At 39.3% G+C, this 27,580-nt stretch overlaps 3 protein-coding genes across 8 annotated transcripts; 2 read left to right on the top strand and 1 right to left on the bottom strand.

The window, feature by feature from the left end:
• Positions 1-3,596: 3,596 nt before the first annotated feature.
• ost4 (oligosaccharyltransferase complex subunit 4 (non-catalytic)) lies at positions 3,597-4,561 on the top strand. 2 transcript variants are annotated; one of them, XR_006032429.1, is made up of 3 exons: positions 3,597-3,732; positions 4,221-4,359; positions 4,450-4,561. XR_006032429.1 is itself a non-coding variant. In XM_042095595.1 (3 exons), the coding sequence occupies exon 2, from the start codon at positions 4,222-4,224 to the stop codon at positions 4,333-4,335; it is 114 nt and encodes a 37-aa protein (XP_041951529.1). In that variant the 5' UTR covers positions 3,658-3,749; position 4,221; the 3' UTR covers positions 4,336-4,359; positions 4,450-4,561. The 2 variants fall into 2 exon arrangements, 1 of the variants encoding a protein (XP_041951529.1); XM_042095595.1 differs by having other exon boundaries at positions 3,658-3,749.
• Positions 4,562-7,076: 2,515 nt separating this feature from the next.
• On the bottom strand, positions 7,077-23,788 carry knl1 (kinetochore scaffold 1). Its single transcript, XM_042095158.1, has 26 exons — positions 23,662-23,788; positions 23,271-23,310; positions 23,051-23,110; positions 21,965-22,053; positions 21,827-21,882; positions 17,793-17,814; positions 17,541-17,554; positions 17,371-17,423; positions 15,058-17,078; positions 13,311-14,709; positions 13,011-13,146; positions 12,829-12,896; positions 12,512-12,610; positions 11,829-11,944; positions 11,500-11,590; positions 11,280-11,396; positions 11,098-11,185; positions 10,892-10,978; positions 10,758-10,797; positions 10,393-10,497; positions 10,193-10,293; positions 9,330-9,398; positions 9,124-9,233; positions 8,524-8,645; positions 8,282-8,407; positions 7,077-7,545 (listed from the first exon to the last, which is right to left on the bottom strand). The coding sequence occupies exons 1-26, from the start codon at positions 23,688-23,690 to the stop codon at positions 7,449-7,451; spliced, it is 5,355 nt and encodes a 1,784-aa protein (XP_041951092.1). The 5' UTR covers positions 23,691-23,788; the 3' UTR covers positions 7,077-7,448.
• Positions 23,789-24,328: 540 nt separating this feature from the next.
• Positions 24,329-27,003, top strand: knstrn (kinetochore localized astrin (SPAG5) binding protein). Of its 5 annotated transcripts, none has more exons than XM_042095165.1 (8): positions 24,329-24,488; positions 24,709-24,823; positions 24,912-24,941; positions 25,256-25,355; positions 25,552-25,666; positions 25,835-25,896; positions 26,608-26,682; positions 26,795-27,003. In XM_042095165.1, exons 2-8 carry the CDS (start codon positions 24,723-24,725, stop codon positions 26,924-26,926), a joined length of 615 nt encoding a protein of 204 aa, XP_041951099.1. In that variant the 5' UTR covers positions 24,329-24,488; positions 24,709-24,722; the 3' UTR covers positions 26,927-27,003. The 5 variants fall into 5 exon arrangements, with proteins under 5 accessions (XP_041951099.1, XP_041951098.1, XP_041951095.1 ...); XM_042095164.1 differs by having other exon boundaries at positions 24,330-24,488; positions 24,709-24,820; positions 24,909-24,941; XM_042095161.1 differs by having other exon boundaries at positions 24,330-24,488; positions 24,709-24,826.
• Positions 27,004-27,580: the final 577 nt, after the last annotated feature.

Below are 27,580 nucleotides of genomic sequence, written 5' to 3'. Positions count from 1 at the left end.
TCTGTACTCAATGTTGTATTGCATTCTGGAACCAGCTTCCTGTTACTTATCTCAGTAGATACCATAAAAAAAATTGACAAAAGACTTGTGTTTTACATGGAAAAATAAAAAATAAAATGGCAGGCCCATTTTTCCCTATGATATTGTGTGGCAGTTGTTGTGGTGTGAGTGCAATAGAGATCCGATAAAGGAAGTATGAGCTATAGTCTTCAAAAATGGGTGGAAGCTAATCATTTGGAAACAGCCAAACAAATCTACCCTGTCATTGCTCTACAGGGACCAACACCCAGCATGTCCAATCCTTTAGCTGAGACCAGTGGGGTAATCTGTCAGATAGCCCCTGCCAGTAAGCTTCCTGTTGGTCAGATGGTGAAATTGAATAGAATTTGACTGATTAGTTTAGTCTTTACACCCCACTAGATTTAATTAGATTTTTTTCACAGTTTTGTATAAATTGACAATTGCTGTTTTGAATAGTAAATAAATATGCTATGAATATGTTACAAATGAATGTGTCTAAATCTTTTCAGGAAAAGGGCATTCTTATGCATTATTAATAGAGAATTGATAGGGAAATGAGTCACATTATTCTCCAGTCATATTGCAACAATGTTCATGCCTGGAGAGAAGAGAAAGTCACTGACCAATAATAGGGAAACTTGCAGTCTATAATTAAGTTTTGATAACTTAACTGAAAAACAGAAGTAATGACCACAATTTAACGCCAAAAGTGCACACACATCTGTGCTCAGATAAAAATATGGAATAGAACAACCACAGTTCTCCATTGCTATAGATCACACCATGTATTAATCCCTGCACTGAGGGACATGGCGTGAATTTAATGTGCCTTTGATTTATTTGGGTTTATCAAGCTAAAGAGGTTTCTGCCATCCGAAGCGGTAGATCTTTAAATCAAATAACTGTTAGAAAGTACAGTCACAGTTAGGCTCACTGGTGCTTCAGTGTTACTTTACAGTACACTCCCAGGAGTTCCTCTGAACGAATCAAAACACAGCTGCGGACTGGGATGGAAAATGGGGAGATTGATTCAACACTTTTGAAGGGTGTGTGTGTGTGGGGGGGGTGGGGGGGCAGAAAGTGGGGGGAAAAGCTGTTAAAACCATTGCATAGATTTGATATGCTCCACTATGTAGGACAAAATTATTAATTTGAGAAGTGGGCCTGCTAAATCTATCAGTCGGTTATTCTAAAAGGAATTGAAAGAACATTCAGTCTGCAGTTCAGGAGTGAAGGCGGACCTGTTGTTTTAACAGTTAAAAGTTGGTTTATCATCCATTTTAAGAAGGTGGAAGTGTTACTGCACTGAGGAGTATCCCCTTTACTACACTATCTACTGCCACTCAGTGGACAACTATGGAGCGGCACCCATCAAGGGATCTGTCTGGTGTGACATTTTCTTGACTTCTACCAATAGACTTTAAGAACTCAAGACTATTCAAATCCAAGCCCTATTTCCAGGTTTGCTACTAAAAAACCTGAAAGTCTGAATACCTGCTCACATGTAATACCATTGAGTCTTACTGTATATGTCTTGTAAATAACTGTATTCCCCAAGTCAGCCTATTACAATGAAGTGATAAATGCACAGGATGCGTGCATGCGTTCAAAAAAATATGTCAAACAGGTATTTAAAAAATACCCCAAAGAACAGTTGGCTTTCTACAAACAAGTCCTAAAAACGTAGGCCTACAGAATAGTTTCTACTAGCAATAAGCTAGTACTGTGTCAGATACAAAATACAGGGTAGCAGGTGTAAGAACATTAAATGAAAACATGTTTTATAGAAATAACCAGCTGTTGTCATACCTATACCCATACCTCTTAATGGAGAAAAATAGCCTAATTTTTACAATTTACATTACTGAAAGTTGTCCACACCAGCCTGCCCGCCACCATCTCCATTAACACTATTTAGCTACCTGTGTCACGCATCATTAACACCATGCAGCTTACCTGTGTCACAATAATTCCATCTCCATTAACACCATGCAGCTTACCCGATGTGTCAGATAGACTTTTGTGTCAGATGGACTGGACCAAAGTATTTGCTGTGCAGACAAAACAGAAGCCTTGTTAAGGCACATGTGTTTACATAGCTCCATGTATACATACACCCACGTACACATCACATCTGCCACAACTTAACCACAACTTAACTGGACTGTGCTGTGAAATGGTCAATTGTAGTTTAATTTGTAATCTCTATTTAGGCACTTTACCTATTTATTCTATGTCTATTTTAATACTACTCATGTATGACTGATGATGAGTGGATGTGTGGTTGTTTTTACTGGACAGTTGAATTTCCCTCCTGGGATGAGTAAAGTTCTCTATTTATCTATTTGAGTGCAACTTTGGTTTATTGCTATTTTTTGTTATCTATCATCGTTAATAGAATTAAGCAGTAGCTGATGATGATGATAATAAGGATTCTCTGACACAAACTTACTGACGAAGAGCCACATGGCTTGAAAAGTCACAAACAAAATAAACACTGTGAATGGGAGCTCTCTGGTGATCCTTTCTGATTCTTTTGGATACTGATGTGCTGGATCCTGCACCCATCCAAAATTGGCCTTGGGATATGTGGCCTTGCACTGCTTCTCATGGTTCATTTGAAACTTTGAAACGGGCAACTTGCATGCCACCTTCTTGTAGGGTCTTTACAGATAGGAAGCGACACGTGCTGCGCTCGCCACTAGGTGGCACCAGAGAGGGTTGAAACGGGTCAGTAATCGAGGATCCTTGGTTGCGCTGGGGTTGAGCTAATGGCCCAAAGATGTGTTGTGCTTGCCGCTGGGCTCAGCGCGAAATAGCTATGATTTACAGCACATTCAGTTCAAAGTTTTTGAACTTCAACCGTGACACACGCCAAGAGCGGCAGACCGCTCTTGCCCCATGCAAGTCATTGAAAATAATAGGGTTTCAGACTGCATCCACACTATATCGGATAGGTTTGTATCCGACACAGTTTTGTTAGGATTCACCCTCCAGTCCAAATGGCGAAGCACTTTTTGTTTTCACCTGGTGTTTCACAGCATAGCGTAACCCAGTGGTTTTCAAAGTGGGGCCGCGAGGGGGTGCCAGGGGGCCTCAGCAAGTTGGAAGGAAAAATAAAAGCAACAAATAAATACATTTGAAAAATGTAAAATATACCTATTACTATGAGGGTTGTTAGACAATGCCGTTATAATAATTGTTGCATATCTGAACATTATATTTTCCATGTTAATGACTGGAAATAATAGTAGAGTGATTGATAGCTCTCATATAGCAGAAAGCCCCAAATACAATTTTTACACACTGTATGCTCCATCGCGAAGTGCTTGTGGCTAAAATAGTTATTAGGATTAGCTCAATGTATTTTTACATTTGCCTTAGTATTGTTGATGGGTTTAATAACACATCAGGGGGGTCCTTGGCCAGAATCTAGTGGTATTTGGGGGGCCTTGTTGTGGAAAAGTTTGGGAACCCCTGGCGTAGCCTACCATTCGACGCCCACAAATACCCGTATGTTTCATAGACAGTAAAAGATATGTTTGTATCAAATAATGGTGGCTTTTATTTAGCAACATGCACGTCCTGACGGACTTTTAATTTGAAAGAAGTTTAACTAATGACGTGGCTTTAACCCGAAAGCGGAAGACGATTGGGAAGCGTCAACAGCCTTCATTCTACCGGCCTCCCAAATCACAGATCTACGTTAACGTATGTATCTACAAAATGTATGCATTTTTACAAGTGAATGTTTTCTCCAACTAGTTATGTTCAAATTTCTCTTTGTGTGTGTTTATATGCATGCAACAGTCACTGTTACGATACGTAGATTACCCTGTTGCTAGCATGACTAGCTTACCTAATGTTGCCACGGCTTTTGCACAATACTCTAATATTGTACGTCTACGACTTATTGGATATGTTGCAATTGTGTATTTTTCGAGTTGCAACAGGGTCACGAGATATCTTATCAACGTTACCATTTGTCTCGGAAAGATAAGCATATCCACGAAATGTAGAGCTAACGTTAACGTTATAGCTAACGTAACATATCAGATAGGTTATCGATAGCAAGACAAGTACTACATTGTTTGTAAGATTTTTGCAGACCTATTAGATATATGAAACCATTTCTAATACACATACGTTGGTAGGCAGTGCCACGATCTAAAGCTTGTGCTTTTCATCTCATATTTTAGCATGGTTACTGACGTTCAACTGGCAATATTTGCCAACATGCTCGGCGTGTCGCTGTTCCTGCTTGTGGTGCTGTACCATTATGTGGCTGTCAACAATCCCAAGAAATTAGAATAACCCCCTCCGCGTCTAAGTGTTAAGGTATGACCACCTCCTATTGTTATTGTTAGTTTGCATTTGTACAGAAATGTGTGTGTGTGTGAGTAATGTGTCTTGATTCCCTTTCTCCAGATTGATTATGGGACCACCACAGGAGTAACATCACTACACATGACAGCGAGACGAAATCACCATGTTTAAATGTTTTCTACGAAAATGTTGTGAATAAACCTTTTTCATGATATCTTATTTTGTTTCTGATTTTATACACCCAGTTGTAGACATGTGATTAATAAAAGTCAAGGCCTTCTTTTCCGCCACACATCATCTCAACTTGCACTACGAACGGCCGTCGAATTTTGTGACTAGAGGGCGCTGTTGCTTCGGGGTGAACAGAACTGTAATATGAGCAGGCTAGATCACATCCTTTGATGGGCATATTATCAAAATACCTTACCCCCATATGGTTACCCCACTTTTTCTCTGCAGAAAATGAGTAATACACACACTCTTACGCCCCCATGTTTAGCCAAAGCGATGGCAATAGGCGGACTTGGGCTGGGTAAGTCTGGCGGTTCGATCTGCCAAGGGCTACCAGAGCAAAAAACTCTTGATGCAACTCAAGATGCAACTCCTCTTCTAGCGCACTTACCAGTCTTCCCTCCTTCCTTTCCCCTTACCTCCTCCTCCCACACTGACTAGTAGGCACATGCTCCTATCCTCTAGTAATATTGACAGATGTAGTAGTAATTCCTAGCTGGGTCTCCTGCACAGTAGCTTGAATACTTAACTTGTTTTACTCATAGCAATGGTACTACAGACACTACTTTTGTTTTGTTTTGTTGCACAATCCACAGAATTTCTAGCATCGTCTAGAGCATTGGTTTTCAAAGTGGGGTCCGCAGCGCAGTTTGCTACAAAATATGAAATTGTCTTATATGGCGAAAAATGCTACAGTAGCCTATCAGTATTATTTGACCAAATTGATCTGCTGATACGTTGCATCAATACGTCAAAACACTTTACTATTAATTAACTGCCAAAAAATGAAAGTTATGTGAAGCAAACACTATGTGTTCAACATAATAGGCCTACATTTGACAAAGAAACAACAAACCTTTAAAAAAAATGTGGTATTAGCACTCTGTTACTATGTTTTTAAAATACATATAACATAAGCATCTAACAGAAAAAAAGGCTATACAGCTACAGTACATGATTAACTTAAGTTTTATGTGTTGTGATTATGAGGGGTCCTTGGAGAATTTTCCACTCCATGAGGGGTCCCCGGCCCACAAAAGTTTGAGAACCCCTGGTCTAGAGCAGTGGTTCCCAACCTGGGGTCCGCGGATCCCACTAGGGGTCGCCAGAGATTGCAGGGGGTCCGCACAATGTTGCCTGGGCTGAGGTTGTAAGGTTACCAAAATTATATTTGTGCACATGAAATGTATAAAATCCCAATAACACACCAAATTGGATAATCAAAATTCTGTATGATCCAAATATCATAAAAAATATAAAACATATTTTTGTTCCACATTTAAATAGCTATGTATTACCTCTGAACTTATAAGTTTGTAATTAATCACTTTATTCTTTGTGTGTGTATGCGGGTAGGAGTTGGGGTAGGGGGCCCTGGCTTGTCTTAGACACAGGCAAAGGGGCCTTCAAGGAAAAAAGGTTGGGAAACACTGGTCTAGAGTCTATAAACATGTTAAATAAGGCGTCACTGGTGCTAAACTGGTAAATCATCCATAGCACAGACTATTTTTTGTAGCACTTTACACAGCCCTGCTCGTCTGCCAAATGAATACATGTTAATGTATGAATTAATGTTAATGTAAATTATCAAAACACCCCACTGCTAACCCAGATGCAAAATCAGATTGATAGCGGACCACTGGTGACATGCCACTTCTGGTCCACCATTGGACTACCATCTCTTTCAATTTAACTTGTTATGAATATCAAGAAAATACATGAAATGTTATTAAAACAGAGCATAACTGAATAAATGAAAAAAGATTTTAGACCAATAGTGCCAAAATATTGGGGCATTTAAACCGATGAGCAAAACGCCAGAGGACCGCCAGATCTGCCGACAGTGGTACGCCAGATCTGGGAACTAATTTCAACGCGGTCGGTCACTGCAAAAAAATGACTTCCCCATGTTTAAACAAACTCATCACCCCGTCAACAGGTTTTAAACAAACTCATCACCCCCGTCAACAGGTGCTAGTAGGCTTTTCAGTTACTTTGCAAAATATCACAGATTGCCTACGCATACCAATCCATTTCATGTGACTCCTCTCACTTACTAGTGTTTAAATAGCGGCCATCCCTACTGTCAACAGGTGGACTTGGGTAGGTGAGGTCACATCTCCAGTTTGTCGTTGATGCTACTGATTGACGGATCCAAAGAGCTCTTTGGCGGATCGCCAGGCATATTCATGATGCCACTTCCAATATGATGCATGCATTTCCTATGTGTCAATGGCACACAAAGATCGAACCCTCACTGGGGGAAAAGTGAAGCAATGAACCAAAGACCTTTGATTCCTAACCGTTTCAGCCCTGTCTGAGTGAACTACTTAAAAAAAATTATTGGAATTATGTCAATTAGGATTATACACTTATATGCAATACAAATGGAATAGCATTACATAAAGTCATACATGAGGAAGAGACAAATCCACTGGAAATGAGGACGACCCTCAAAGAAATTCCGAGAATAAAGAAAGGTTGAATGAATGAAAATGTTAAGCCTAAGCATTTATTAAGGATGGTTTAATCTGAATATGCCAAACATCAACAGCAAAGTGAGTGAAAAAAACAAACAAACAAAACAACAGAATTTTGTACAAATATTTACATGTCAGGAATGTGTTTGTTTTCTCAGCTGCCAGTCTGTGAGATTTCAATACCTTAATTTCGGAGTTAATTGTGGGACACAAACATCGAGTACATTATCTCTACAAACATTTGTTCAATTTTTTTAACGGGGTAATACACATGACAGACAAAACATGTACAGCAACATAATATGACAAAAACAATCATTATGAAAACATATATATTATGTATCCCAGTATTTGAATAACAAATATAGGACTATCGGTCATCAATATGTTTTAGACGAGGATATGATCATGAATCATCTTGATAATCTTGGTTAAGTAGCCCTTGGCTGGTTCAATGGATGAGACTAAATCCTCAATCTGGTCAACTCTGGGAGGGAGAAAATAAAAGTGATTGAAAATATGTTGAAAGTAACCAAGGTAATCACTAAAACCAGACTACACACAAATTCACAGAACCTCCTTGATGACACACCCCCCTCTTATGCCATCACCAAGGGAAGTTCAGTCCAGTACAAGACTTTGCAGTTTACACAACACAGGTTACACTCACACAGTAAACCATGTGCATTTAATGGTTGATGGCTTTTTTACATTCAGGGTTCCCACTTTAAGTCAAGTCAAATGTAAAATTCCATGACTTTTCCCTGACAAAAAAAACTGAATTTCCATGACTTACTATAATGAATGGTACAATATACCGGACAATAATTTCACAGCAGCCGTATAGCATTCAAGAATCTTTTACTTTTTTAGATCTGGATATGAATAAACGAGCATTGAATAAACAAAGTTGGGCTACTCAAGCAAGCAGTAAAGCTAATAACCAGATATGCACCAACCCTGCATGGAAATATTTGTATAATGTATTTTTGTAAGTACATTTTAAACTGCTTCAACAAAATTCTGTGATATTCCATGACTTTGCCCCAAAAATGATAAAATTCCCTGACTTTCCATGTCTGGAATAGACTTCCCAAAATTCCATGATATTCCAGAAATTCCATGACCCGTGGGAACCCTGTATTTACTATATGAACAATACATATAGTATATTGTCAATCACAAAACAAAGCTTAACCACCCATGTTTAGTGAAGGACTAACCTTGTATTTCCAATGTAGTTCTGGAAGCTCTGGATCGCTACCCCTCCAAAGGGGTAAGCACTGGTAATCGCCAGGGTTAGCTGAAACTTGACAAACGCTTTGAGGCTGGAGAAAACGATTTGGACCCTGTAATGGAAAAAATCATCCGACAGGTTAAACAGGCCTGCTTAGAACGGCATGAAGCAACTATAAGAATAGTATCATTGGGAGATTAAGAACTTGATGAAAGACTTCAGACGTACTGTCTGTCTGCACACTTGATCTCCAGGACACCCAGTCTCAGCGCTCCCCACCTCTTCAGCCGGTGGATCTCCTCACCGAGAAGTCGGATGCGGCTCACCACCAGACTCACTTCATGTAGAAGCTGAGAAGGGAGAGCTGCTCAATTACCTCACATTAGCACTGATGAGTTAAAGATATAGTAAGTAGGTCTTTTCTTTTGTCCAATGATGACAATGTCACTGAACTTAATAATGGCAAGCTCTGATGGCATTTTAAATAAGGTATTCCTCAACATCACTGCAATTAACAAACTTTTTCTTGGTTTTTATCTGTTTGGAACCTGTAAATTGTCAACAAATGCATAGAAACTGTAGTTATACTCTACAACTAGATTATTTTAGGAGATAGGATTTGTGTACACACATTCAATCAACATATGTAGCTGTAAGATGCAGGTAACTTCCAGTCTGTATGGTTCAATATGTTGCTTTTGCAAAAAGGAATTTGGAGATATGCCTATTTAGTGCCCTCCAGTAGTGGCTGTTCAGACCTAGGAGGAGGGTCACAGAATGGTCCGATAAGCAGCTCTTTCAGTTTTCCCTTTCGCCACGAAAACTTACCATGGGAATGTCGAGAGTGGTGGAGTACCTCTTTAACCAATCCTTTCCAGACTTGAGAAGTTGGGAGAGCAGGTCATGAACCATTACGGTGTGACACTTAGATTTTTCAGCTGTTCAAGACGGGGAAAAAAAGTGATGAGAATAAAATGATCATATGATAGAATGAGAAGAATAAAAAGACTAAATGGACATGATTAAGAACGTACCGTCTAATCGAAAATCAAACGAAATGTCACAAAGTTTCTGTGCCATTTCACCTTTTGGGGCAAGCATTCCTAAGGGAAAATTACAAATGATACACATAAGGACATTTGTGATTGATACCAAAGTCCTTTCAGGCAACTCTGCAGCCATCTTGTAATGCACTTTGGGCAGTTATCGGGCAGCTATGTACCTATTCAAGTGAATGGGGAGGCATACAGGAAGGGGCGGGATATGTGTAGAGACTAGGGTTGAATTTCTACCCTGCACATCTGTCAGTCACATGCACACAGCAATTTAGCATAGGCTAGACATAAAGGAATCTTATGGCGCGTTCATGTGCATGGGAAAAAATGTTCCAACCAATAGGATTTTGTTGTTGAGTGGTGTGGTGTATCTTGGGCAGTTCAGTGTTGCTAGTTTAGCACGCTAGTGAACAATAGGCAGAGAATGGGATTCCCGCAAGCATGCTAGCTAGCTTTGTATGCTAAGCTAAGCGAAAATAGGAACATACAAATCATATTGCTCATTACGAAACAAAATGTTAATGTTTGTATATGAAACAGTTTGTATGAATTACCCAAAATTCCCAGTTAATTCCCGTAAATTCCCATAATTTCCTTTAATTCCATTAAAGTTTCCAATTTGGAATATTTCCAAAATTCTACAGCCTAACTTCCCATGGTAAGTTTCGGGAAATTTACCGGAAATTTTCCGCCTCTTTGCAACCCTAGTAGAGACTACTGCTATATTAGCATTACGAACGATTCCCATGCATTTCTATAGAGGATTCTTTGAGTGCTGTGTCTTCTCATTAGAAAGTCTCTGTGATGCTCATATTTAAGAGTATCAACAAAGCGCTACGTACCACTGGACGGTTGATGTACCACCTCCAAGAATAGCATCTGATGTAGAAAACTGAATCGAGTCCTTTCGTGTTCTTTCAGACTCAACTTCCATTCGTTCACACTGGAACAATAGCAAAAATGTATGAACAAAAAAAATCCAAACAATAAGGGAAAAATCATCAGGACAGCAATCTTTTCTCTAAATATATCAGCAAATTACCTGTGTAGGACAGAGGTGTGTTTCTCTATATCCTTCATCTCCTCACGTAATCGCTCCAATTTTTCTGCCTTTTTCTTCTTCTCATTTTCCATGTCGACCATTTGCCTGCGCAGATCACCAGCATATTTTTTTTGCAACAAATCTTTACATCGACACTAAAGCTGAATAGTCTGAGATGCCATTGTACTTTAATGTATTGCAATCACCAATGGAAATCTTGCGTAACGTTTTGTGTTAAGATATCCATTATATCATACAAAGGGCTTATGTAGGTGTAGTCACCTTTAGGTACCTTGCCTTTGTAATTGTGAGAAAATGCATATTATAATATTTTACTCTTCTATACTCTTAAAGAAAATGCTTACCTTTCTTTTTCAGCAACAGCACTATCTAATCGTTCCAGTTCTAGATAAACAACAAAACACAAGTGTGTGAATTACCTGTAATATGACTAAATGCTTTTTCAGAGTTTAGGGAAGCAAAATGTGTGGCGTTTTACCTTCTTGTCTCTTTTTAAGGGCTGGCTGGACATCACTCTGTACATGCACTTGGTCAACGCTTAGGGCACAATCAACAGCTGCCAGTTCTACAGAATCAAACAAGAGGAAACTGTCGTGTAGAAGGGTCTGGAGTAATATACCACTATTACTATTTTTCAATGTCAGTAAAAACCATGTGGCTCAAGGAAAAAAAAGTAAGTCATACCAGCTTCCAAGTCATGAATACAGGCATCAAGATCTTTCAGCAATGTGTCTGTTTCCAACACCTTTTCCTCAAGTTTCTGTTTGGCCTCCTGAAGGTTTTTGTAGAAAAATAAAAAGAATATTGTTGAATTCATGTGTGTAACATTGTAAAATATTTGATTAGTTTTGGTATACAGCTCATACCTGTGTTGTATGCACAAGTTCTGAATACATTCCTGTCTTCATTTCATGAGAAATCATTTTGCTTCTCTTTCGAAAATACACCTTCCTTTCTTTCAACTTGGAACCAAAGCTCAGTAACTTGAAGGAAAAAAAAAGTCAAATAAATGTCAGTCAGACAAATGTGAAAAGCTCTACAGTCAACACCAATGAACACCACAATTAATTGATATCAGGTCAATACCTGTTCCTTAGAGAGATTTGCTAACTCCGGCAAAAGTGACTCATTGATGTGTTTGAGGGGATGGTCTTGTTGCTGCATTCTTGACTTGAGGCTAAAACCAGATATATAATGTAAGAAACATCTACTGTTTTATCAAGTAAAATAACACTTACATTTATATGCAACATTTGTTTATGAAGTGTTGCTCATTTTAAGGGCTATTGTGCATTTCTAAATGTACTGTTCTGTATCGGTCTTCAGAAATTTGATCAGACATAGACATTTTACAGCATTATATATCAAAGTTACTGGCTATTGCTCTTCTTTTGACATTAGCCATAGATACATACCCCTCAACCTTATCAGTAAGCTTTCCACAGTCAACTTCATAAATCCTCTGTTTAGGCCGGTAGATGTACATCTCCTTCAGTAAGTCTTCCAATTGTGGTGTAGGGTTAGGTGAAAACTACGGAAAGGAGTCATGTTTCATGTGAATGTGGAGAGATCTTAAAGAGAAACTACGCAGTTTTGGTAATTTCTTTGCGGTTTTCTAGCTTTTTGCTCGCAGGTTTCTCTTTCAACAGCTTTAGAGTATATCTTGTACGGCACTCCTCAATCGGTCAGTCTGCTGTTTCCTCGTTCCCTGTTCCTCCGACAACGGTTTACTCGCTTTTTGCTTACCATGACGAATGTCTGAGAAGCTCCATCTCTACCTTGTTCTAGCCGCTGCCTAGCGTGTATGTGTGTAGTTCAGTAAAGCAATTTGTTACATCGCGAGGCTGCAAGACTTTTTGTCTCCGAGTCCGCCAGCCCAACGTTGCAAGGGTGTTTTTTCTGCTCACAGACGCTAGGGGGAAGCGAGACGATCACCATTCACCCCAGAAAAACTCATATAACCATTCCAATGACTCTGAAGCTGTGAAGTTGAGGTAAATTAAGCTAAACAAACTGCATAGTTCCCCTTTAAGCATTTACCAGTACATCACAAGATCACAAACACTGATTCACAAACACTGAGTCGTATGATTCTCACATTGTCAGGGAGGGCACTTGGGCGGGATCTGTGGATGACAAAGTCGATGCCAAAGTGCCTCAGGAACTCATTCACTGTGATGCTTCCATCTTCAATTTTCTGAAAATCAAAAGTATGTGATAAAATATACAAGCAACACCCCTGTAGCTCAATGGCTAGAGCAAAAGTCTAACATCACAAAGGCCATCGATTTGACTAGGAAATACAAAGTCTAACTCAGGTGTATTTTCTTTGCACTATGCACTACGTATATTGCTGTAAACAAAAGCATTCAGCAATATGAATTAAATTTGAATGTAAAAGATCATGTTAAGTACCTTATGAAAATCAAATTCATAATCCAAAGTCCTGTCAATCTGGGAGTCACACTGGCTGTACTTGTATGCTGGAAATGTAAACATGTTAAATATTTGATTGGCTGGTTTTAACAGAATTCATAAAATGATGGTTAGATAAGTTACAAGGCACACAGCTTTCTTCTAATTCACCACAGACTCACTTGACTCAAAGGTGGCCTCAGATTTAAGGTAGGTGGAGTTGCTGCTGGAGCCAGTGGCATCTATTGTCTTTGTCATCACATTAGAAGCTTCTTCTGTGGCATTAGCATCCCACTGGACACTACTGAACGCTGACCCCTGTAAACAAAGATACCTTTCTAATATTTAAGCATTCCAGGAATTTTTTTGAATAGTCATTTTGTATGCAGTGGAAACATTTTTAGAGTATATTAAGCAGTGGAAACATTTTAAAGTATATTAAAAACATCAAATCAAAATGAAAATAAATATTTTAATGTTACCGTGACTTCAGAGGGTGAGACATCTTGTTTTCTCTTCTCGAGAGGCACATGATCGTGGCCATCTTCTGGACACGCCCTTTTCAGGCTTTTAGTGACATTGAGAGTTGGGGAGAAGACATCATCCTCCAGGTCTTCTGGCTTTGAATTCATACTGCAGTGGTTATCTTCCCACTGGGTTTGCTTGAGAGATTGGTCATCAATTGTTACCGAGATGTCCTCTTCGCTACTCATCTCAGGAAGCTGCTCGTCATTGATATCATCCATTTCAAAGTTGTCAAGTAGATTAGTAGAAGTAGCATCCTGGCCGCCTTCACGAAAGTTACTTTTGAAGGTGTAAGAGGTTTCAGATACAACGTGATCAGTAAGAACTGGCTTAGGTCTTGATGGCAATTTCGGTAGAAAGCCACCAAACGAGAGTCGGGCTGTGAGTGGTTTAGTCTCATTGTTGGCCAGGGAGGCAATTTTGAAGCTTTCAACATTATCCATTTGTTCGGACACCCCTTCTACAGTCGTCTGGCTCCTGCAACCCACTGTGTCTACCATTTCAGGATTATCAAAAAACTTTTCTGTTACTTCTAAACGGGGTAATGGTAAAGTTGCACGGTCAACTACACTTTTGTCAGGTTCATTGATATTTTGTGAGATACGTCTCAGTTTAGACTGTAGATCTAGCAGGCTCCTCCGCCTTGATTTTACTTTTTGGGATTCTGGATCGCTTCTCTTGGTGACAGTATGATCAGGTGGAGAAACTGGATCCGGTTTGGCTGAATCTGCATTTTTGTCGGTGCATGAAGAGATCGGATCTTCCTCCTGAAGTGGTGCACCATTATGTTCATCAGATGGTAGACTGGCAAACTTCATCTTCATGTCATTGCCTTCACCAGAAAGATACTGAGGTTTTGACTTGGTTGCCATGTACGACATGGACTTTGTCGCCACTTGTAAATCAGCAGACACATGTTTGCTGCTAGTAAGCTCCATGTCATCTATACCAAGAGATGGAAAGAGGTTCTTCTGGCCAGTAACAAATGACAGATCTGCGGTAATTCCCTCAGATTCACAGGGTTTAGATATCAAGGACTCAAATGGGAAGAATTTCTTTGCACTACTTTTACAGCCATCTGATACTTCACTGGGATTGAAATCCATAACAGCTGATTTTTCGCTTGTAAATCCAGTGTGTTCACATGCAGTCGATATCTGCAACACGCTGGCCTGACTAGAAGGAAGGGACGCATCAGTCATTAGAGTAATGCTATTCTTACATTCAGTTGCCTCTATGTGACCAGTAAAACCTTTATTGAACTCCATACCTTCATCATTTTGTGCGAACATAACACTTCTGTTTATGGCCAGACTTTTCCGTCTTTTACTGGGCCTCTCCCGCTCACAGCCCTTGGTATCAATTACCACAGTCTGGCTCTTTGTCATTTCCATGTCATCAGTATTTGCTGGGTCAACCGTCCACTGATCATTCTGAAAATGATGAATCCTGTGGGGGTGACTTACTGGTGGGGCATCCGGGACAGTAACCCCCCTGGATTTTGAAAGAGGGAATCTAGATTCTGTCTGGAGGGTCTTTTCAGGGAAATTTTCATGTTCCGCTGTTACATTAATGACTCCTGTAAGCTCCATTCCTATGTTATCACCAGAGAAAATCTGTGTTTTGTTGGGATCCACCTCACCCCTCCTGACACTGCTCGATAGGGACCTCATCAAATCCATTTTCTTCCGCTCACAGCTCTTGGTGTCAATTACCACAGTCTGGCTCTTTGTCATTTCCATGTCATCAGTATTTGCTGGGTCAACAGTCCACTGATCATTCTGAAAATGATGAATCCTGTGGGGGTGACTTATTGATGGGGCATCCAGGACAGTAGCCCCCCTGGATTTTGAAAGAGGGAACCTAGATTCATTCTGGAGGGTCTTCTTTCCAGGGAAATTGTCCTCTTCCGTAGTTACATTAATGACTCCTGTAAGCTCCATTCCTACGTTATCACCAGAAAAAATCTGTGTTTTGTTGGGATCCACCTCACCCCTCCTGACACTGCTCGATAGGGACCTCATCAAATCCATTTTCTTCCGCTCACAGCTCTTGGTGTCAATTACCACAGTCTGGCTCTTTGTCATTTCCATGTCATCAGTATTTGCTGGGTCAACAGTCCACTGATCATTCTGAAAATGATGAATCCTGTGGGGGTGACTTATTGATGGGGCATCCAGGACAGTAGCCTCCCTGGATTTTGAAAGAGGGAACCTAGATTCATTCTGGAGGGTCTTCTTTCCAGGGAAATTGTCCTCTTCCGTAGTTACATTAATGACTCCTGTAAGCTCCATTCCTACGTTATCACCAGAAAAAATCTGTGTTTTGTTGGGATCCACCTCACTCCTCCTGACACTGCTCGATAGGGACCTCATCAAATCCATTTTTTTCTGTTCACAGCCCTTGGTGTCAATTACCACAGTCTGGCTCTTTGTCATTTCCATGTCATCAGTATTTGCAGGGTCAACAGTCCAGTGATCATTCTGAAAATGATGAATCCTGTGGGGGTGACTTACTGATAGGGCATCCAGGACAGTAGCCCCCCTGGATTTTGAAAGAGGGAAACTAGATTCTGTCTGGATGGTCTTCTTTGCAGGGAAATTTTCCTGTTCCGCTGTTACATTGATGACTCCTGAGAGCTCCATTCCAATGTTATCGCCAGAGAAAATCTGTGTTTTGTTGGGATCCACCTCACCCCTCCTGCCATTGCTCAATGAGGACCTCACCAAATCCACTCTTTTAAAGTTGATTGCAACGGTCTGACTCTTTGTCAAGTCCATGTCATCTGGATCAGGTGATTTCAGGGAACCTATCAAGCCATCACAATCCAGTCTGGATGCATTGGCGCTACCCCGTCCAATGGCCCATGGCTTCTCTTTCTGTTCCTCTTGTTGCTTTTGAAGAAAACCTCTTCCATCTATTGCAACTGTATAACTTTTTGTTAGATCCATGAAGTCATCAGTTGATGGGGTAGTTGGCGTCCTAATGTGAAGGCCTTGAGGTTTTGAAACAGAGTATGACAGAGCAGGAGGCTGGTTCTCTTTGTCGATTACTGTACGTCGGGCATTTAGACTGGCAAGAAAGCCCTTGGAATCCACTTTCTGGGTGGGAACACTACTAACCTCAACAAATGAGCAAGATTCCTCTTTTGAATTATTCCCAAGTCCCTTTTTCTTGGACAAACTTGCAAGGAACAATCCAAAATCTGAATCGGCATCTGGCTTTTTTGGAATTCCTACATTTGCTTGTGGTACGTTGCTGCCTTTATTTGGAGTGTTAAAGATATCACTTGCCGACATCGGTGCTTTCTTTGAGAAGTTTAAATCAGTTTCACCTGAATCATTATCAATGAGAACTGTGTGACATTTGGTCATATCCATGCATGCTGTATCATCTCCAAACAACAATGTCTGATCTCTAGTCGTGTAAGATCTCTCATTTCTTGTATTCTTCCCTGCTCCATGCTGCTGAGAAACACTCGCAAGGAAAGTGCCAAAATCCGGTTCCGCATTCTGTAGCATGGCATTCTTTGTGTTCATAGGTTTGCTGATCCTGCTGACTGACATATCCGTATTGATTGTGAAGTTCAAGTCACTTTTATCAGAGTCTTTGTCAATGATAATTGTATGGCAGTGAGTCATGTCCATGCATGCGGTGTCTTCTCCGAACAGTACTGTCTTATCGTCACAACCATCTGGTAGAACTGGATCTGAGAAGAACTGAATCTGTTTGAGATATTAAAAAGAAACAAAACAAGATCAAAACATTGAGAGAACTAACCAAAACATGTTGGCCAGGATCAAACAACCATCCAGTACATCTGTACTCCACAAAAATCCATGTTCTTCAAGTCATGCGAGTGTTCAAGAGGCTTAACTGAATTTAAAAACTCTTCATCTCAAATTATGATTTAGCACCTCAAGAAGTAACATTCATTACAATATTTTCAATATTTAAAACTATTGGAAAACATATCAAATATTGTGCACAAAGCACTTATACATAAACTTGGCCAACCTTCTTCCTTTGATGGGGCTCATGCAGGGGTGCCTTTAATAGGTTGTCAATGCCTGTGATGATAGGAAAAAACATGCCATCATGTTAGAGTATTATTATGGTAAACAACAAAAATGTACCAAAAGACAACTACAGTGGAGGGAAAATATTGAGAGAAACACAGTACTTACCATCATAGATGCCTCTACAAAAAAAAGAAGTTTCTAATGTTAGTTTAATGTTAGTTCATTGTCTAAACAATAGCCCAAACATCAGGCATAATTTGACGTTGATACTGAAGCCTTTCCAAGTTTTACATGTTCAACTTTAAACATTTTGACATTTTACATCAACATTTATTTCACAAGCCACACACAGCTTTAGTCCATTCTAAGAGGGACATCATGAAATTTTATGAAAATTGCTTAAAAGGCTGGACTTACTTGGCATCTTGACAGTCTGCTCCTGTAAATAGAGTTAAACAAAATGAGTGAAATAAAAAGTAAACAATGGAAATGCATGCATTGCCAACATATCTGTAACTCTAATTGTTATGTCTATGTTTCATACACAAGAACTTTGCTTGCTGACAGACATCGTACTTTTCCCACCAAATAAGTTAGTGTTATAAGTATGTTATAGCGAAGTGTTGAGTCAGCACAGTAATGTCCCAGGACTTTGAATGTAATGAGACAGAAGCCACAGTCCGGATAATACCATGGTTTGGACATCATAGTTAATTACAAAGGAGAAGAGGAGAAGACTGCATAATGCTATGTTTCAGAGCCAGTCCTGGCCGTCCTGAGGCCCTAAAAAGATACAAGTGGCCCTCTTACCTCTTACCATGTAAGCCACTTGCCATGTAAGTGTTTCTCCATTACTAGTCACACCAGACAGTGTTCTCACTACAATCCTTTACAACAGTTGGCTCAATCTGCCAGTCTAAGAATGAGAATGCTCATTAAGTGTATCAATTTTTGACCCCAGTTACATTTGTTTTAAAATGCATCTTAAGCTACAGTATGTTTACACCCTCAATTGAACACGACCCAATTCTGATTTTCTTTTGCTCTCAGGCCTCATTCATATGTGGAAATAAATTCATATTCAGATATGAATCGGAAATTAGCCAATACAACTGCCGTCTAAACGGGCAGATTGGATATTCTGTCATTTTCAACTTGCACATTGTTGAAAATGCCCACAATCTTTTACCTTTTCGTAGTTACATTATACATAGTGTGGGTTGCACCAAAAAGGATTGTCTTAACCTGGATTAAATCAAGGTTTATCCATTAATCCAGTTTCAGCAAACAAACCCATAACATTGCTTTCACATTCACAACTAGCACAACGGAGAAATTACAATGAAAACAGAGATGCAAATGCTGGAATGTGGGCTCTCCACTTCCTTTTCCCCCTATTTTGCAAACCTCAAGACACTTCGGTGATGAAAGTAATCAGCTAGCCATTTAAATAGCCTAATAATGTAAGCTTGTGTTATTTTGTGCATTTTCAGCCTATTTTGCAAACCTCTCAAGACACTTCGGTAATGAAAGTAAACAGCTAGCCATTTAAATATCCTAATAATGTAAGCTTGTGTTATCTTGTGCATTTTCAGCACCGTCTCGTCTGTATGTTTGCTTTCGTTTTGGTGACCAAAATCCCTCTGGTGCGCATGCGTGTTGTCTCAAGTGTTAAGCAAGTTAGCGAACCATGTAAACACAACCATCTAATATGGCCCACTTTGAAACTTAGATGTAAACAGGCAGTCCAAAAAATATAGATATAGGCAAAAAATCTAAACCTGTAGTAACTCTAAATGGAACTCTCATTCTAAATTCTAATTCTGACACTGTCAAACCCCATCTTGCATCAGATCGCAGAACTCACTGATCATACGACAAACACAGCATGGTGTGCATCAAGGCCTGCCAGTGTAAATACAGCCTTAGATGATCCGATCACAGGTGGTCAGTTCTAAATACAAGTGTGACAACAATCACCAAGACACGTTGTGAGCCGATCACTCAAACGACTTGCTGAGGTGAGTCGTATTTGACCACATATCTTTTGTAGTGTAAACACTAATGCGTTCTGATGCATCCCGGACAATGGGAGTTCTAATGACTGACGTTGGCAGTAACAGAAACTAAACACAACGGTCGGCAACATCTCTTGCTGTACACCTAGGAGGATACAAGTGTAAACAGTGATGTATCTCAGCTGACCACTTGTGATCAGGGGCCTATTGCACAAAACTAGGATAAGGGATTAAGCAGGGATATCTTGGTTATCCTGGCTCAATTTATCCATGATCCAGTTGCACAAAAGCGGGATAGGGGGCAGCAGGACATGTTATGGTATAAGTTACCATGGCGATTTATTCTGTGGAGCTAGCCTGCTCCAGACCAGGCTAAGTTCCAGGATCTACTTAATCTCATCCCTTATCTCAGTCAGCAGTCACCACAAACGGAAAACAATAGTTATTCCACTGCCCACTACACATTGTTATCACATATACCTAGACCCACTATCATTATTGAAACGTTTGTGATCATTAATTAACTTTTACATACTCGCCATTCCCGACCCGTCACGGGAGTGCCTAACCATTTTGCGCGTGGTGGTCGCAGCACTAGTTGCAATATTCTCCTAAACAGAGGTGTTACTGTTTGTTGCTGTTGTGAAAAGGCTATCGCTACCTACTTCACACCGTAGAAGAAGCAATGAAGCCGCTCTAGTTGCCATGGTGAATCAGTGAATCTGTGATCGGTGGCGGGGTCTATTTGAGGGAGCCGTGACCGCGCACTTATCCAGGATAGGTTTCACCTGGCTTGATGAATCCGTGTCTGCTCATCCTGGCTTGCTCTTTGTGCAACCAATTAAGCCTGTACACTCTTGTTTTGGATTCATTGAGCGCAGCTCAGTAACTTATCCCGGATGTCTTAATTCTGCTTTTGTGCAATAAGCCTCAGATCACCCAAGATTTATTCTAAAACCAAACGTAAACAGGCCCTTTAATGCACACATACCAAATACTTGGGTCCCTTCCGTTTTCCCATTTTCCTCACTTCCTCAGGTGAGAACAGTTATACGAATGATACTCAACTTTACCTGTCTTTAATGCTGGGCGGTATGACCCAAAATGTATATCACAGTATTTTTCAAAATTCTTACGGTTTCACGGTATATGACGGTATTTTTTTTTTCATGCATAATCAGATGTTCAGCATTTTCTACAGGTTGAGAGAGGAATTGCTACATTGAAAAATGATGCTGTTTACAAAGAGCCACTCATGATTCTAATGAAGAATCTAATCAGAATGCAAAGACAATTGCAGTCGAAATACAGAACTTGTACTGTGCAAATTTCACATCTTGTATAAAACCAATACAAAAAGTATTGCAACTTGCAATAATTATACTTTTTTGAAAATTATACAATTTAAAATAAAACCTCTTTGCTAATTTGCTTACTCTGCCTATCAGAAACATGCCTTATTTGTTTTTGTGTGGTTTACATGACGTTAGTGGTAGGCTAACGTTAACTTCATGTGGATGATTCGTGTGGATGTCTTGTTAGCCTGTCATGAGCTTCGGTTCGGTTCTCTAGGCAAAACATTAACAAAAAAGTTTGTTTTGGTGCACTGATGACAGTCAGGATCATTTCTAACTAGCCAGCTAGTATTGCTCAGTTCATGTCTATAACATGCTTTACTTGCTACCTGGATAATTTCAGCGAATATTCTTAAAGTGAGAAGAATGATAAGATTAAGATCATTAAACTTCACTGTGTTCGGTGGGTTGCTAACTAACGACATCACCTACTAGCCAGCTAGTTACAGCTGTTGAACAATCTCAATAGAATTTTCATGACGGTAAATCCCTTTCAATGCAGTATCCCTTAACGTTTTTCCTTAACTAAAGAAACAATTTAAGGTATTCTGTGCAACACCTAAGGAGAAATTCAGCCTTAAGGGTCATACTTCAGGGGAAAAACTGAAGTTTTGTGAAGGTGTTTTGTGTTTACCCTCACTATGCCTGGCAGTGGCACCATGCTTGCGTGTGAAAAAAGTCCCCGTCTGAAACACTGTCGCGCAGCGCAGCATTCCAAACGTTGTGCAATCAAATACACCGGTATGGCGGTATATTAAAAATTCATATCATAACAAAAATATACACCGGTATACGGTGTGAACCGGTATACCGCCCAGCACTACCTGTCTTTACCCCCAGATGACTACTATTTCTGCTGTATTGTAGTCTCCAAAACGTTTATCAGTTTCTGATATTCCCACTTAATCCAGCTATTCCCCAACAGATCAGCTTGGTTCATCTTCGTTTACCTCTAGCATTTCAATGTCATATCACTGTATTTCAGCTGAATATTTGAGCTCTTAGATATTATTTGGTACTGAAGAATTTAGTCTGCACTTATTTCTTCTTTCTAAAACATTAATGAAAGAACACATACCCGTAGGTGTCAAACTTGGTGAAGGACTCTGGTCATCAGATGAACTAGTCATATCCCTAAAAAAATGAGGCACAAGGCTATAACAATCATCAGGGCTGAGAAAAAGCCATGCAGAGATTTCAATTGTTGACAACTCACTTGGAAAAAACAACCACATTTTTCGTGGCAGCAAAGCTGACTCTCCTGGAACTCCTCCTTTTCTCAGTTGGTTTGCTCTTATCCCCCTGCTAAAAAAAACACACACAAACTCATCTGCATATCAAAGGTAGAGTGAGATGTTTTTGCTGCCAAAATGCAGTGAAAATGCTTTGAAATGGGGCAACACTGAGGCCATAATTCATTTGAAGAGTTTGGTTCCAAAACGCTATATCTCCATTTTTAAAAACATTAGATAGGTCATGTTTATATATGTGTATTTCAGGTAATATCAATAAAATAGCAGTTTTGCTGTTTTGATTAAGAGATAAATCAAATAACAATAACCCAATTACAGTTCCAATGACATTACCTGGAAAGCAAAATGTAAAAAAAATATTTATTTAAATGAAAATTCATTGAAATGGAGGATATAGCGTTTTGGAACCAAACTCTTCATTTATTGTTTGAAGCTCAAACATATCACTATACACTTTGCATACATTGTTGTCTGTTTTAACACGTGTGTGTATTTCTTTATCTGTAGGTAAGGGTTTTACACATTGTCAACCTCTGCATAAAAATACCCCAACCTCAGTATCATAGAAAATACAGGAACAATTACCAACTACTGTTATTCAGATGCCATTTCTACGTTTAGAAGCATTTCAATTATTCACAACAAAAACAGCAGTGTTTCCCACAGAATTGAATTTTATTTGTGGTGGTAGGTGACGGGGTGTTCACAGTTTTGAAAAAAGAAGCGCGACGTGGTTATGATCCTAACGAATTTAATCATGATTTAGCCAGTCGTATTCTATGCCAACAACATTTTTTTTTTTTTTTTTTATGTTTTCTTTAAACGTGCATGCATGTTTGTTGAGGGACAGACACACAAGGAGAGGCTGTGCAAAGGTGCACATACTGTAGCTCTACAATGAAAGGATTTAATCCCGTTTAAGTAGTACAACATAGAAAATCATTGTGTAGTGGTCAGTGTTGATATTGTGGTGGGTCGCCACAAATAAGTCAATGTATGGGAAACACTGAACAGTGACTGCAACTCCTGGCTGGAAACATTTTACCAACCTGTGGCTCCTTCAGACCAGCCTCTGTCACTTTGACAGACGTCCGGGGCGCTTTTAAAATCTGACAATGAATGACAATACAAACGTGAACAGTTTGCTCGAAGCATATGGCATACGATTATACATATGTTGCAATATACTGCAAAGTATGTAACCTTAATTAATTAAATGGCAAGTCAGAAATTTAACGTGGAATAACAAGCAAGGCAAACGTTACCAACCGAGGAAATCCGCCTTTTACTTGGGCCGACTCGATCAAAGCTGTAACGTTAAACAACATCAGATTGAATCTGCGTTAGTTTCATCCAGGATAACATAACGTTACAGCCTAGCTGTAGGTGCAGAATGAACACAACTGGCTAATCGAAAAACATCAGAGCAAGTAAATGTTAAAGACTAACACTAACTTAACTATGCTAGTGCTAGTCGACGTTTGTTTTTATGCTTGTCTTCCATTGACGTTAGCTACATTAGCTTAATGTTAGCTACCCTCAAGTACCTTAGTAAACTGTTAAGTGAAATCATCGTTTGATAGACATTTCAAAATCTGCCCACACAACTTGATCTCTCATGACCTCAGTAACACAGGGTGTACAGCTGACATTTACTCACTCGAAATTAAATGTTTCGGTGGATTCCATTTTTAAGGGTCCTTTTGTTAACTTTAGTGGGGAGTAACATGCAGACGTTCCCAGCCCTGAGATCAGTTTGAATTTAACCGCTCCTTCATGAGCATGCGCAATAAAACCCAACTTCTCCTGTGCAGTTTCAACTTTTTTTGCCTATCTCCATCTAGTGGAAGACAATTGCACTGTGTTTGGACTGGTTCAAGAAATCACTACAGTACAAAATACAAAGGATTTATTTCTCCAAATAAGCTAATATCGGGGACCATTCATCATTCAGAATCAGACTTATTTCATTGCCATTTTTTTTTTCTTTTTCCACAGGAAAAAAAAAGGCATTTTACTTTGTGAAATGGTGCAAGACACATAAGAAGTATTTAAGTACAAATATAATATATATATGACACAATTGTAGAGGCAAGTACAAAAACACTACGCAGAAAGGGGGCTATGTTTTGTTGAGGAGACCAATCGAAATTGATTAGTAGTGGCCTAGTGTCTGTGTTGTTGTTGTTGTTGTTGATGTAACGCTAAGTACCGAGTAGCCTACCCAATGTAGGCTGCATGTTACTTCTGCCATATACTTCTACCAGAGCCCGTCCCTTATTAGACATTCTCGGCTTCTACATTAAATATTGTAGTATACTCTCCTAACCAGTTGGAGGCAGTCGTCGTCAAGCTCTAGAAGTGCCACGGAAGTGACGCATGTGTTGTTGTATTTTCAAATTTATTAAGCGCCTCGGATTGTTTGGCAGATTGGTGTTGAAGGTTATTTCAGAGGAATTTATTTAATTTTATTCAACTCAAGTACAGGTAAGAAACCCTCTTACAAGGATAGATGAAGGGTAGACGATTTATTGAAATCGGTCAGACAAAAGCATCTGTTCACTTCCGCTAGATTAAAGTTACCGCTAACGGCCTGTGAATTAATATTCGCTGGCTAGCTAGTCGGTGACAACAACCTAACTGTGGTAATTGATTGGCAAAACATTTGAGGACAGGCCTTAAATATTTCAGCTGGTTATTTTCGCAGTTCCTATTCTGACGATGAAAAAGGCGACTACTGTCAAGGAATCTGCCCCAGCACACCATGTCAACTCAGATGCCAAAGCAGCAGTGCTGAAACCTGTTTGTGACAATGTTGGCAGCAGGTATTTACATTAGCTCCATGTAATTTTACCTCTGCCTTCTCCACCTCTCCATTTTTCTTTTTAATACGTCTACTTTTACTTTCAGAAAGAACGCAAACACAAGGACATTAAAAGTGTGAGTATCCCTGTTGAAATTCTACAACACAAATCACAACAATCTAACGTTCTCTCAGCTTCAGCGGTCATACTGAACTGTTTATAATTTAACAATACTAGTAAATATAAGTTCCCTTAGAAAAATCATAATTCAAAACTATCAGTCTGAAATGAAGAGGAAAATTATAATGATGATTTTATGGATTCAACTCTTTCTTGGGTATTTCCAAAATTGGTTGGAATAAAAGAGAATTTGGGGTTTTAAAGCAATGAGCAGATTTTCATTTTGTTTACAATACTATTTGAAGATGCTGAAGCAATGTAATCACACAGGCCTTCCACCCGTTATGGAGTCCAAAATGAACTAAAGGAACAAAACCAGCTTCTAATCTCCACCAATGAAGAACTACAAAAACATGTTGTCGAAATGGAGGCAAGTAAAATTGAGTTTTTGAGTTGCTGTGTTTCTCTTGGCTTATATTGTCTGTCTTCCTAGTGGGAAGTAGTCATAATAATATAAAATACACTGAACCAAACCATATGGTTCAGACTCTATTGTATATGGACTGGATATTTATGTATTGGTTAACGTTTGTGTGCAGTATTTTCATTGTTTTGGTTGATTATAGAATAAGGTAACTCTACTGGAGCAGCAGTGTGGTAATCTAAAGGGAGAAAACTCGGAAATGCAGAAGCGTCTGAGGGACTGCCATACTCTGCTTGTAACCGCTAACATGGACCCAGGTGGCCTGCTAACATTTTTATCATTTGATTTTGTTGTGTACTTCATTAACTTATTCATTGAATCACCATGTCAACATTTGTCTGAAGGTTGACTAGTTGTCTTATACAAGATTAATGTTTTATAACCGATAACTATATAATATTTCCCTTTCAATGAAATCCTTTCAGTGCTTGGTGAGCGGATTCATGAAGCATCTACTGAGAATGAAGAGCAGAGGAAGGAGGTTATGGTAAGAGTATGACTCTTTTATTTCTTCTGTCATAGCTTTCACTCCCATTGGGCTGGTATCTTGAATATGAATTAAGCCTAGTCCTAGACTACATTTAAATTGTACATTTATTGATTTACTCTCTTGGACTCTTTTAACATTCAAACTACAGTGAGACACTGGTGTAACAATAAAGGCCACAAATAATGCTGCCTTTGTACAATACAAAACCAGAGGATGACCGTGCAAGTTTATGTTAGGCCAAGGGATGCAGTCAAGAGATTGAGGTGGATAAAGAAGAGGTGTGTGGCAAGTGCAAGCTAGGTGTGTTAGGTTTGTTAGAAGTGTTAAGAGAGGAGGTACTCTCAGAGGATAACAAAATCTCCACTACAGTTTGATGTCCAAACATAGAGTGTATTCTTTGACTTTTCCATATTGGGGTACTTTGAGTATGTCTGTGTGGTCTACTGTGTCATAAGTCAACACTGAGGGTGATTTGGTTAAGCGTCAAAAGGGTTTCAGTTGGGAGAGGAGAAGGACATGGTGTGACCGTTTCATTTGCATGATTATATCACATTAATCCATAGCCCCAGGGTTTACAGCTCTCTCTGCACAGCATCACTTTCAGGAAATAATTGTGGCTCAACCTTACCTTACCATGACTACATAGGGAAAAACTTGAATCCATGCATCCCTTATCTATTTTTATTTTTTCCCTTTTAAAACGTGTAGAATATTTCCCATAATCTACTAAATGAGCTGGGAAAGTTTGACACTATGGCATCGGATCACAGAGGACAGCTGGAGGTAAGTGCCCAAGTCGTACACACATAGTGATTACCACAGTGATGAGCCAAGACCTCACAAATGTGTTATGCTAAAGGCTAAATCTTGTTTCCACATTACTTTGATTTGCCAGGAAATCCAGAACGTCATGAGGCACCTCAAAGAGGCACGGGATAAACTGAGAGAAGAGATGGGCACCGTAAAACTGGAAGTGGAAGAAATGGAAAGAGATTTGGAAGAGGCAGAACGGCTGTTACTGGAATGACATGACCAGGAGTGTTTTTATTTTCCATGTTACATATTTCAATTGAATCAATAAATATCATATATTTTACATTTGAACAGAGTGGTCAGAGTCTTTGTGTGACATTCATATTTTATTCTAACTTAAAGTACACTGTTTACACAACTTAACCATTTCTAAATGCTTTCTATCTATTTTTTCTTTTCAGTATTTACAGTGTTTCAGGAGAACAACTGTACATTTGGCGCGGTCATGCCATCTGGTGTCTTTTGGTGATGTTTGTTATGTGCTGTGAAATAATTACATTTTCACACGGTTGGTCCGAAAGAATGACGTTATGCATAGCCTGGGCGAGTAGTACCAATATAACAGGTGTACTTATCTTCCATTTTATAGCTTATATTTCAGTTGTTTTATTTAGGGAAGATTGACCGAGCATTAAGATCCTTCACAGTAATGTTCCCAGCCCACGTTCATATTGCATATACACACAATGATTGATATAGCAACCATGAAATAAAGAGTCTGGGAAAATATGATATAAACGTACATAATATAATAACAAAATGAATTCATGGTAAAAAGAAAGTGAAATGAAAATAAACAAGTCTAAAGGTATAAATAAAATACATACAGCTCTCAACATCTCTTATAATCAAAGGTAAAGAAAAAACA

Source organism: Alosa sapidissima, chromosome 6 (assembly GCF_018492685.1).
Source record: "Alosa sapidissima isolate fAloSap1 chromosome 6, fAloSap1.pri, whole genome shotgun sequence".
In the NCBI taxonomy this organism is placed as follows: domain Eukaryota; kingdom Metazoa; phylum Chordata; class Actinopteri; order Clupeiformes; family Clupeidae; genus Alosa; species Alosa sapidissima.
The sequence above is the reverse complement of the archived record's forward strand: the minus strand, read 5'-3'. Positions and strand labels throughout refer to the sequence as shown.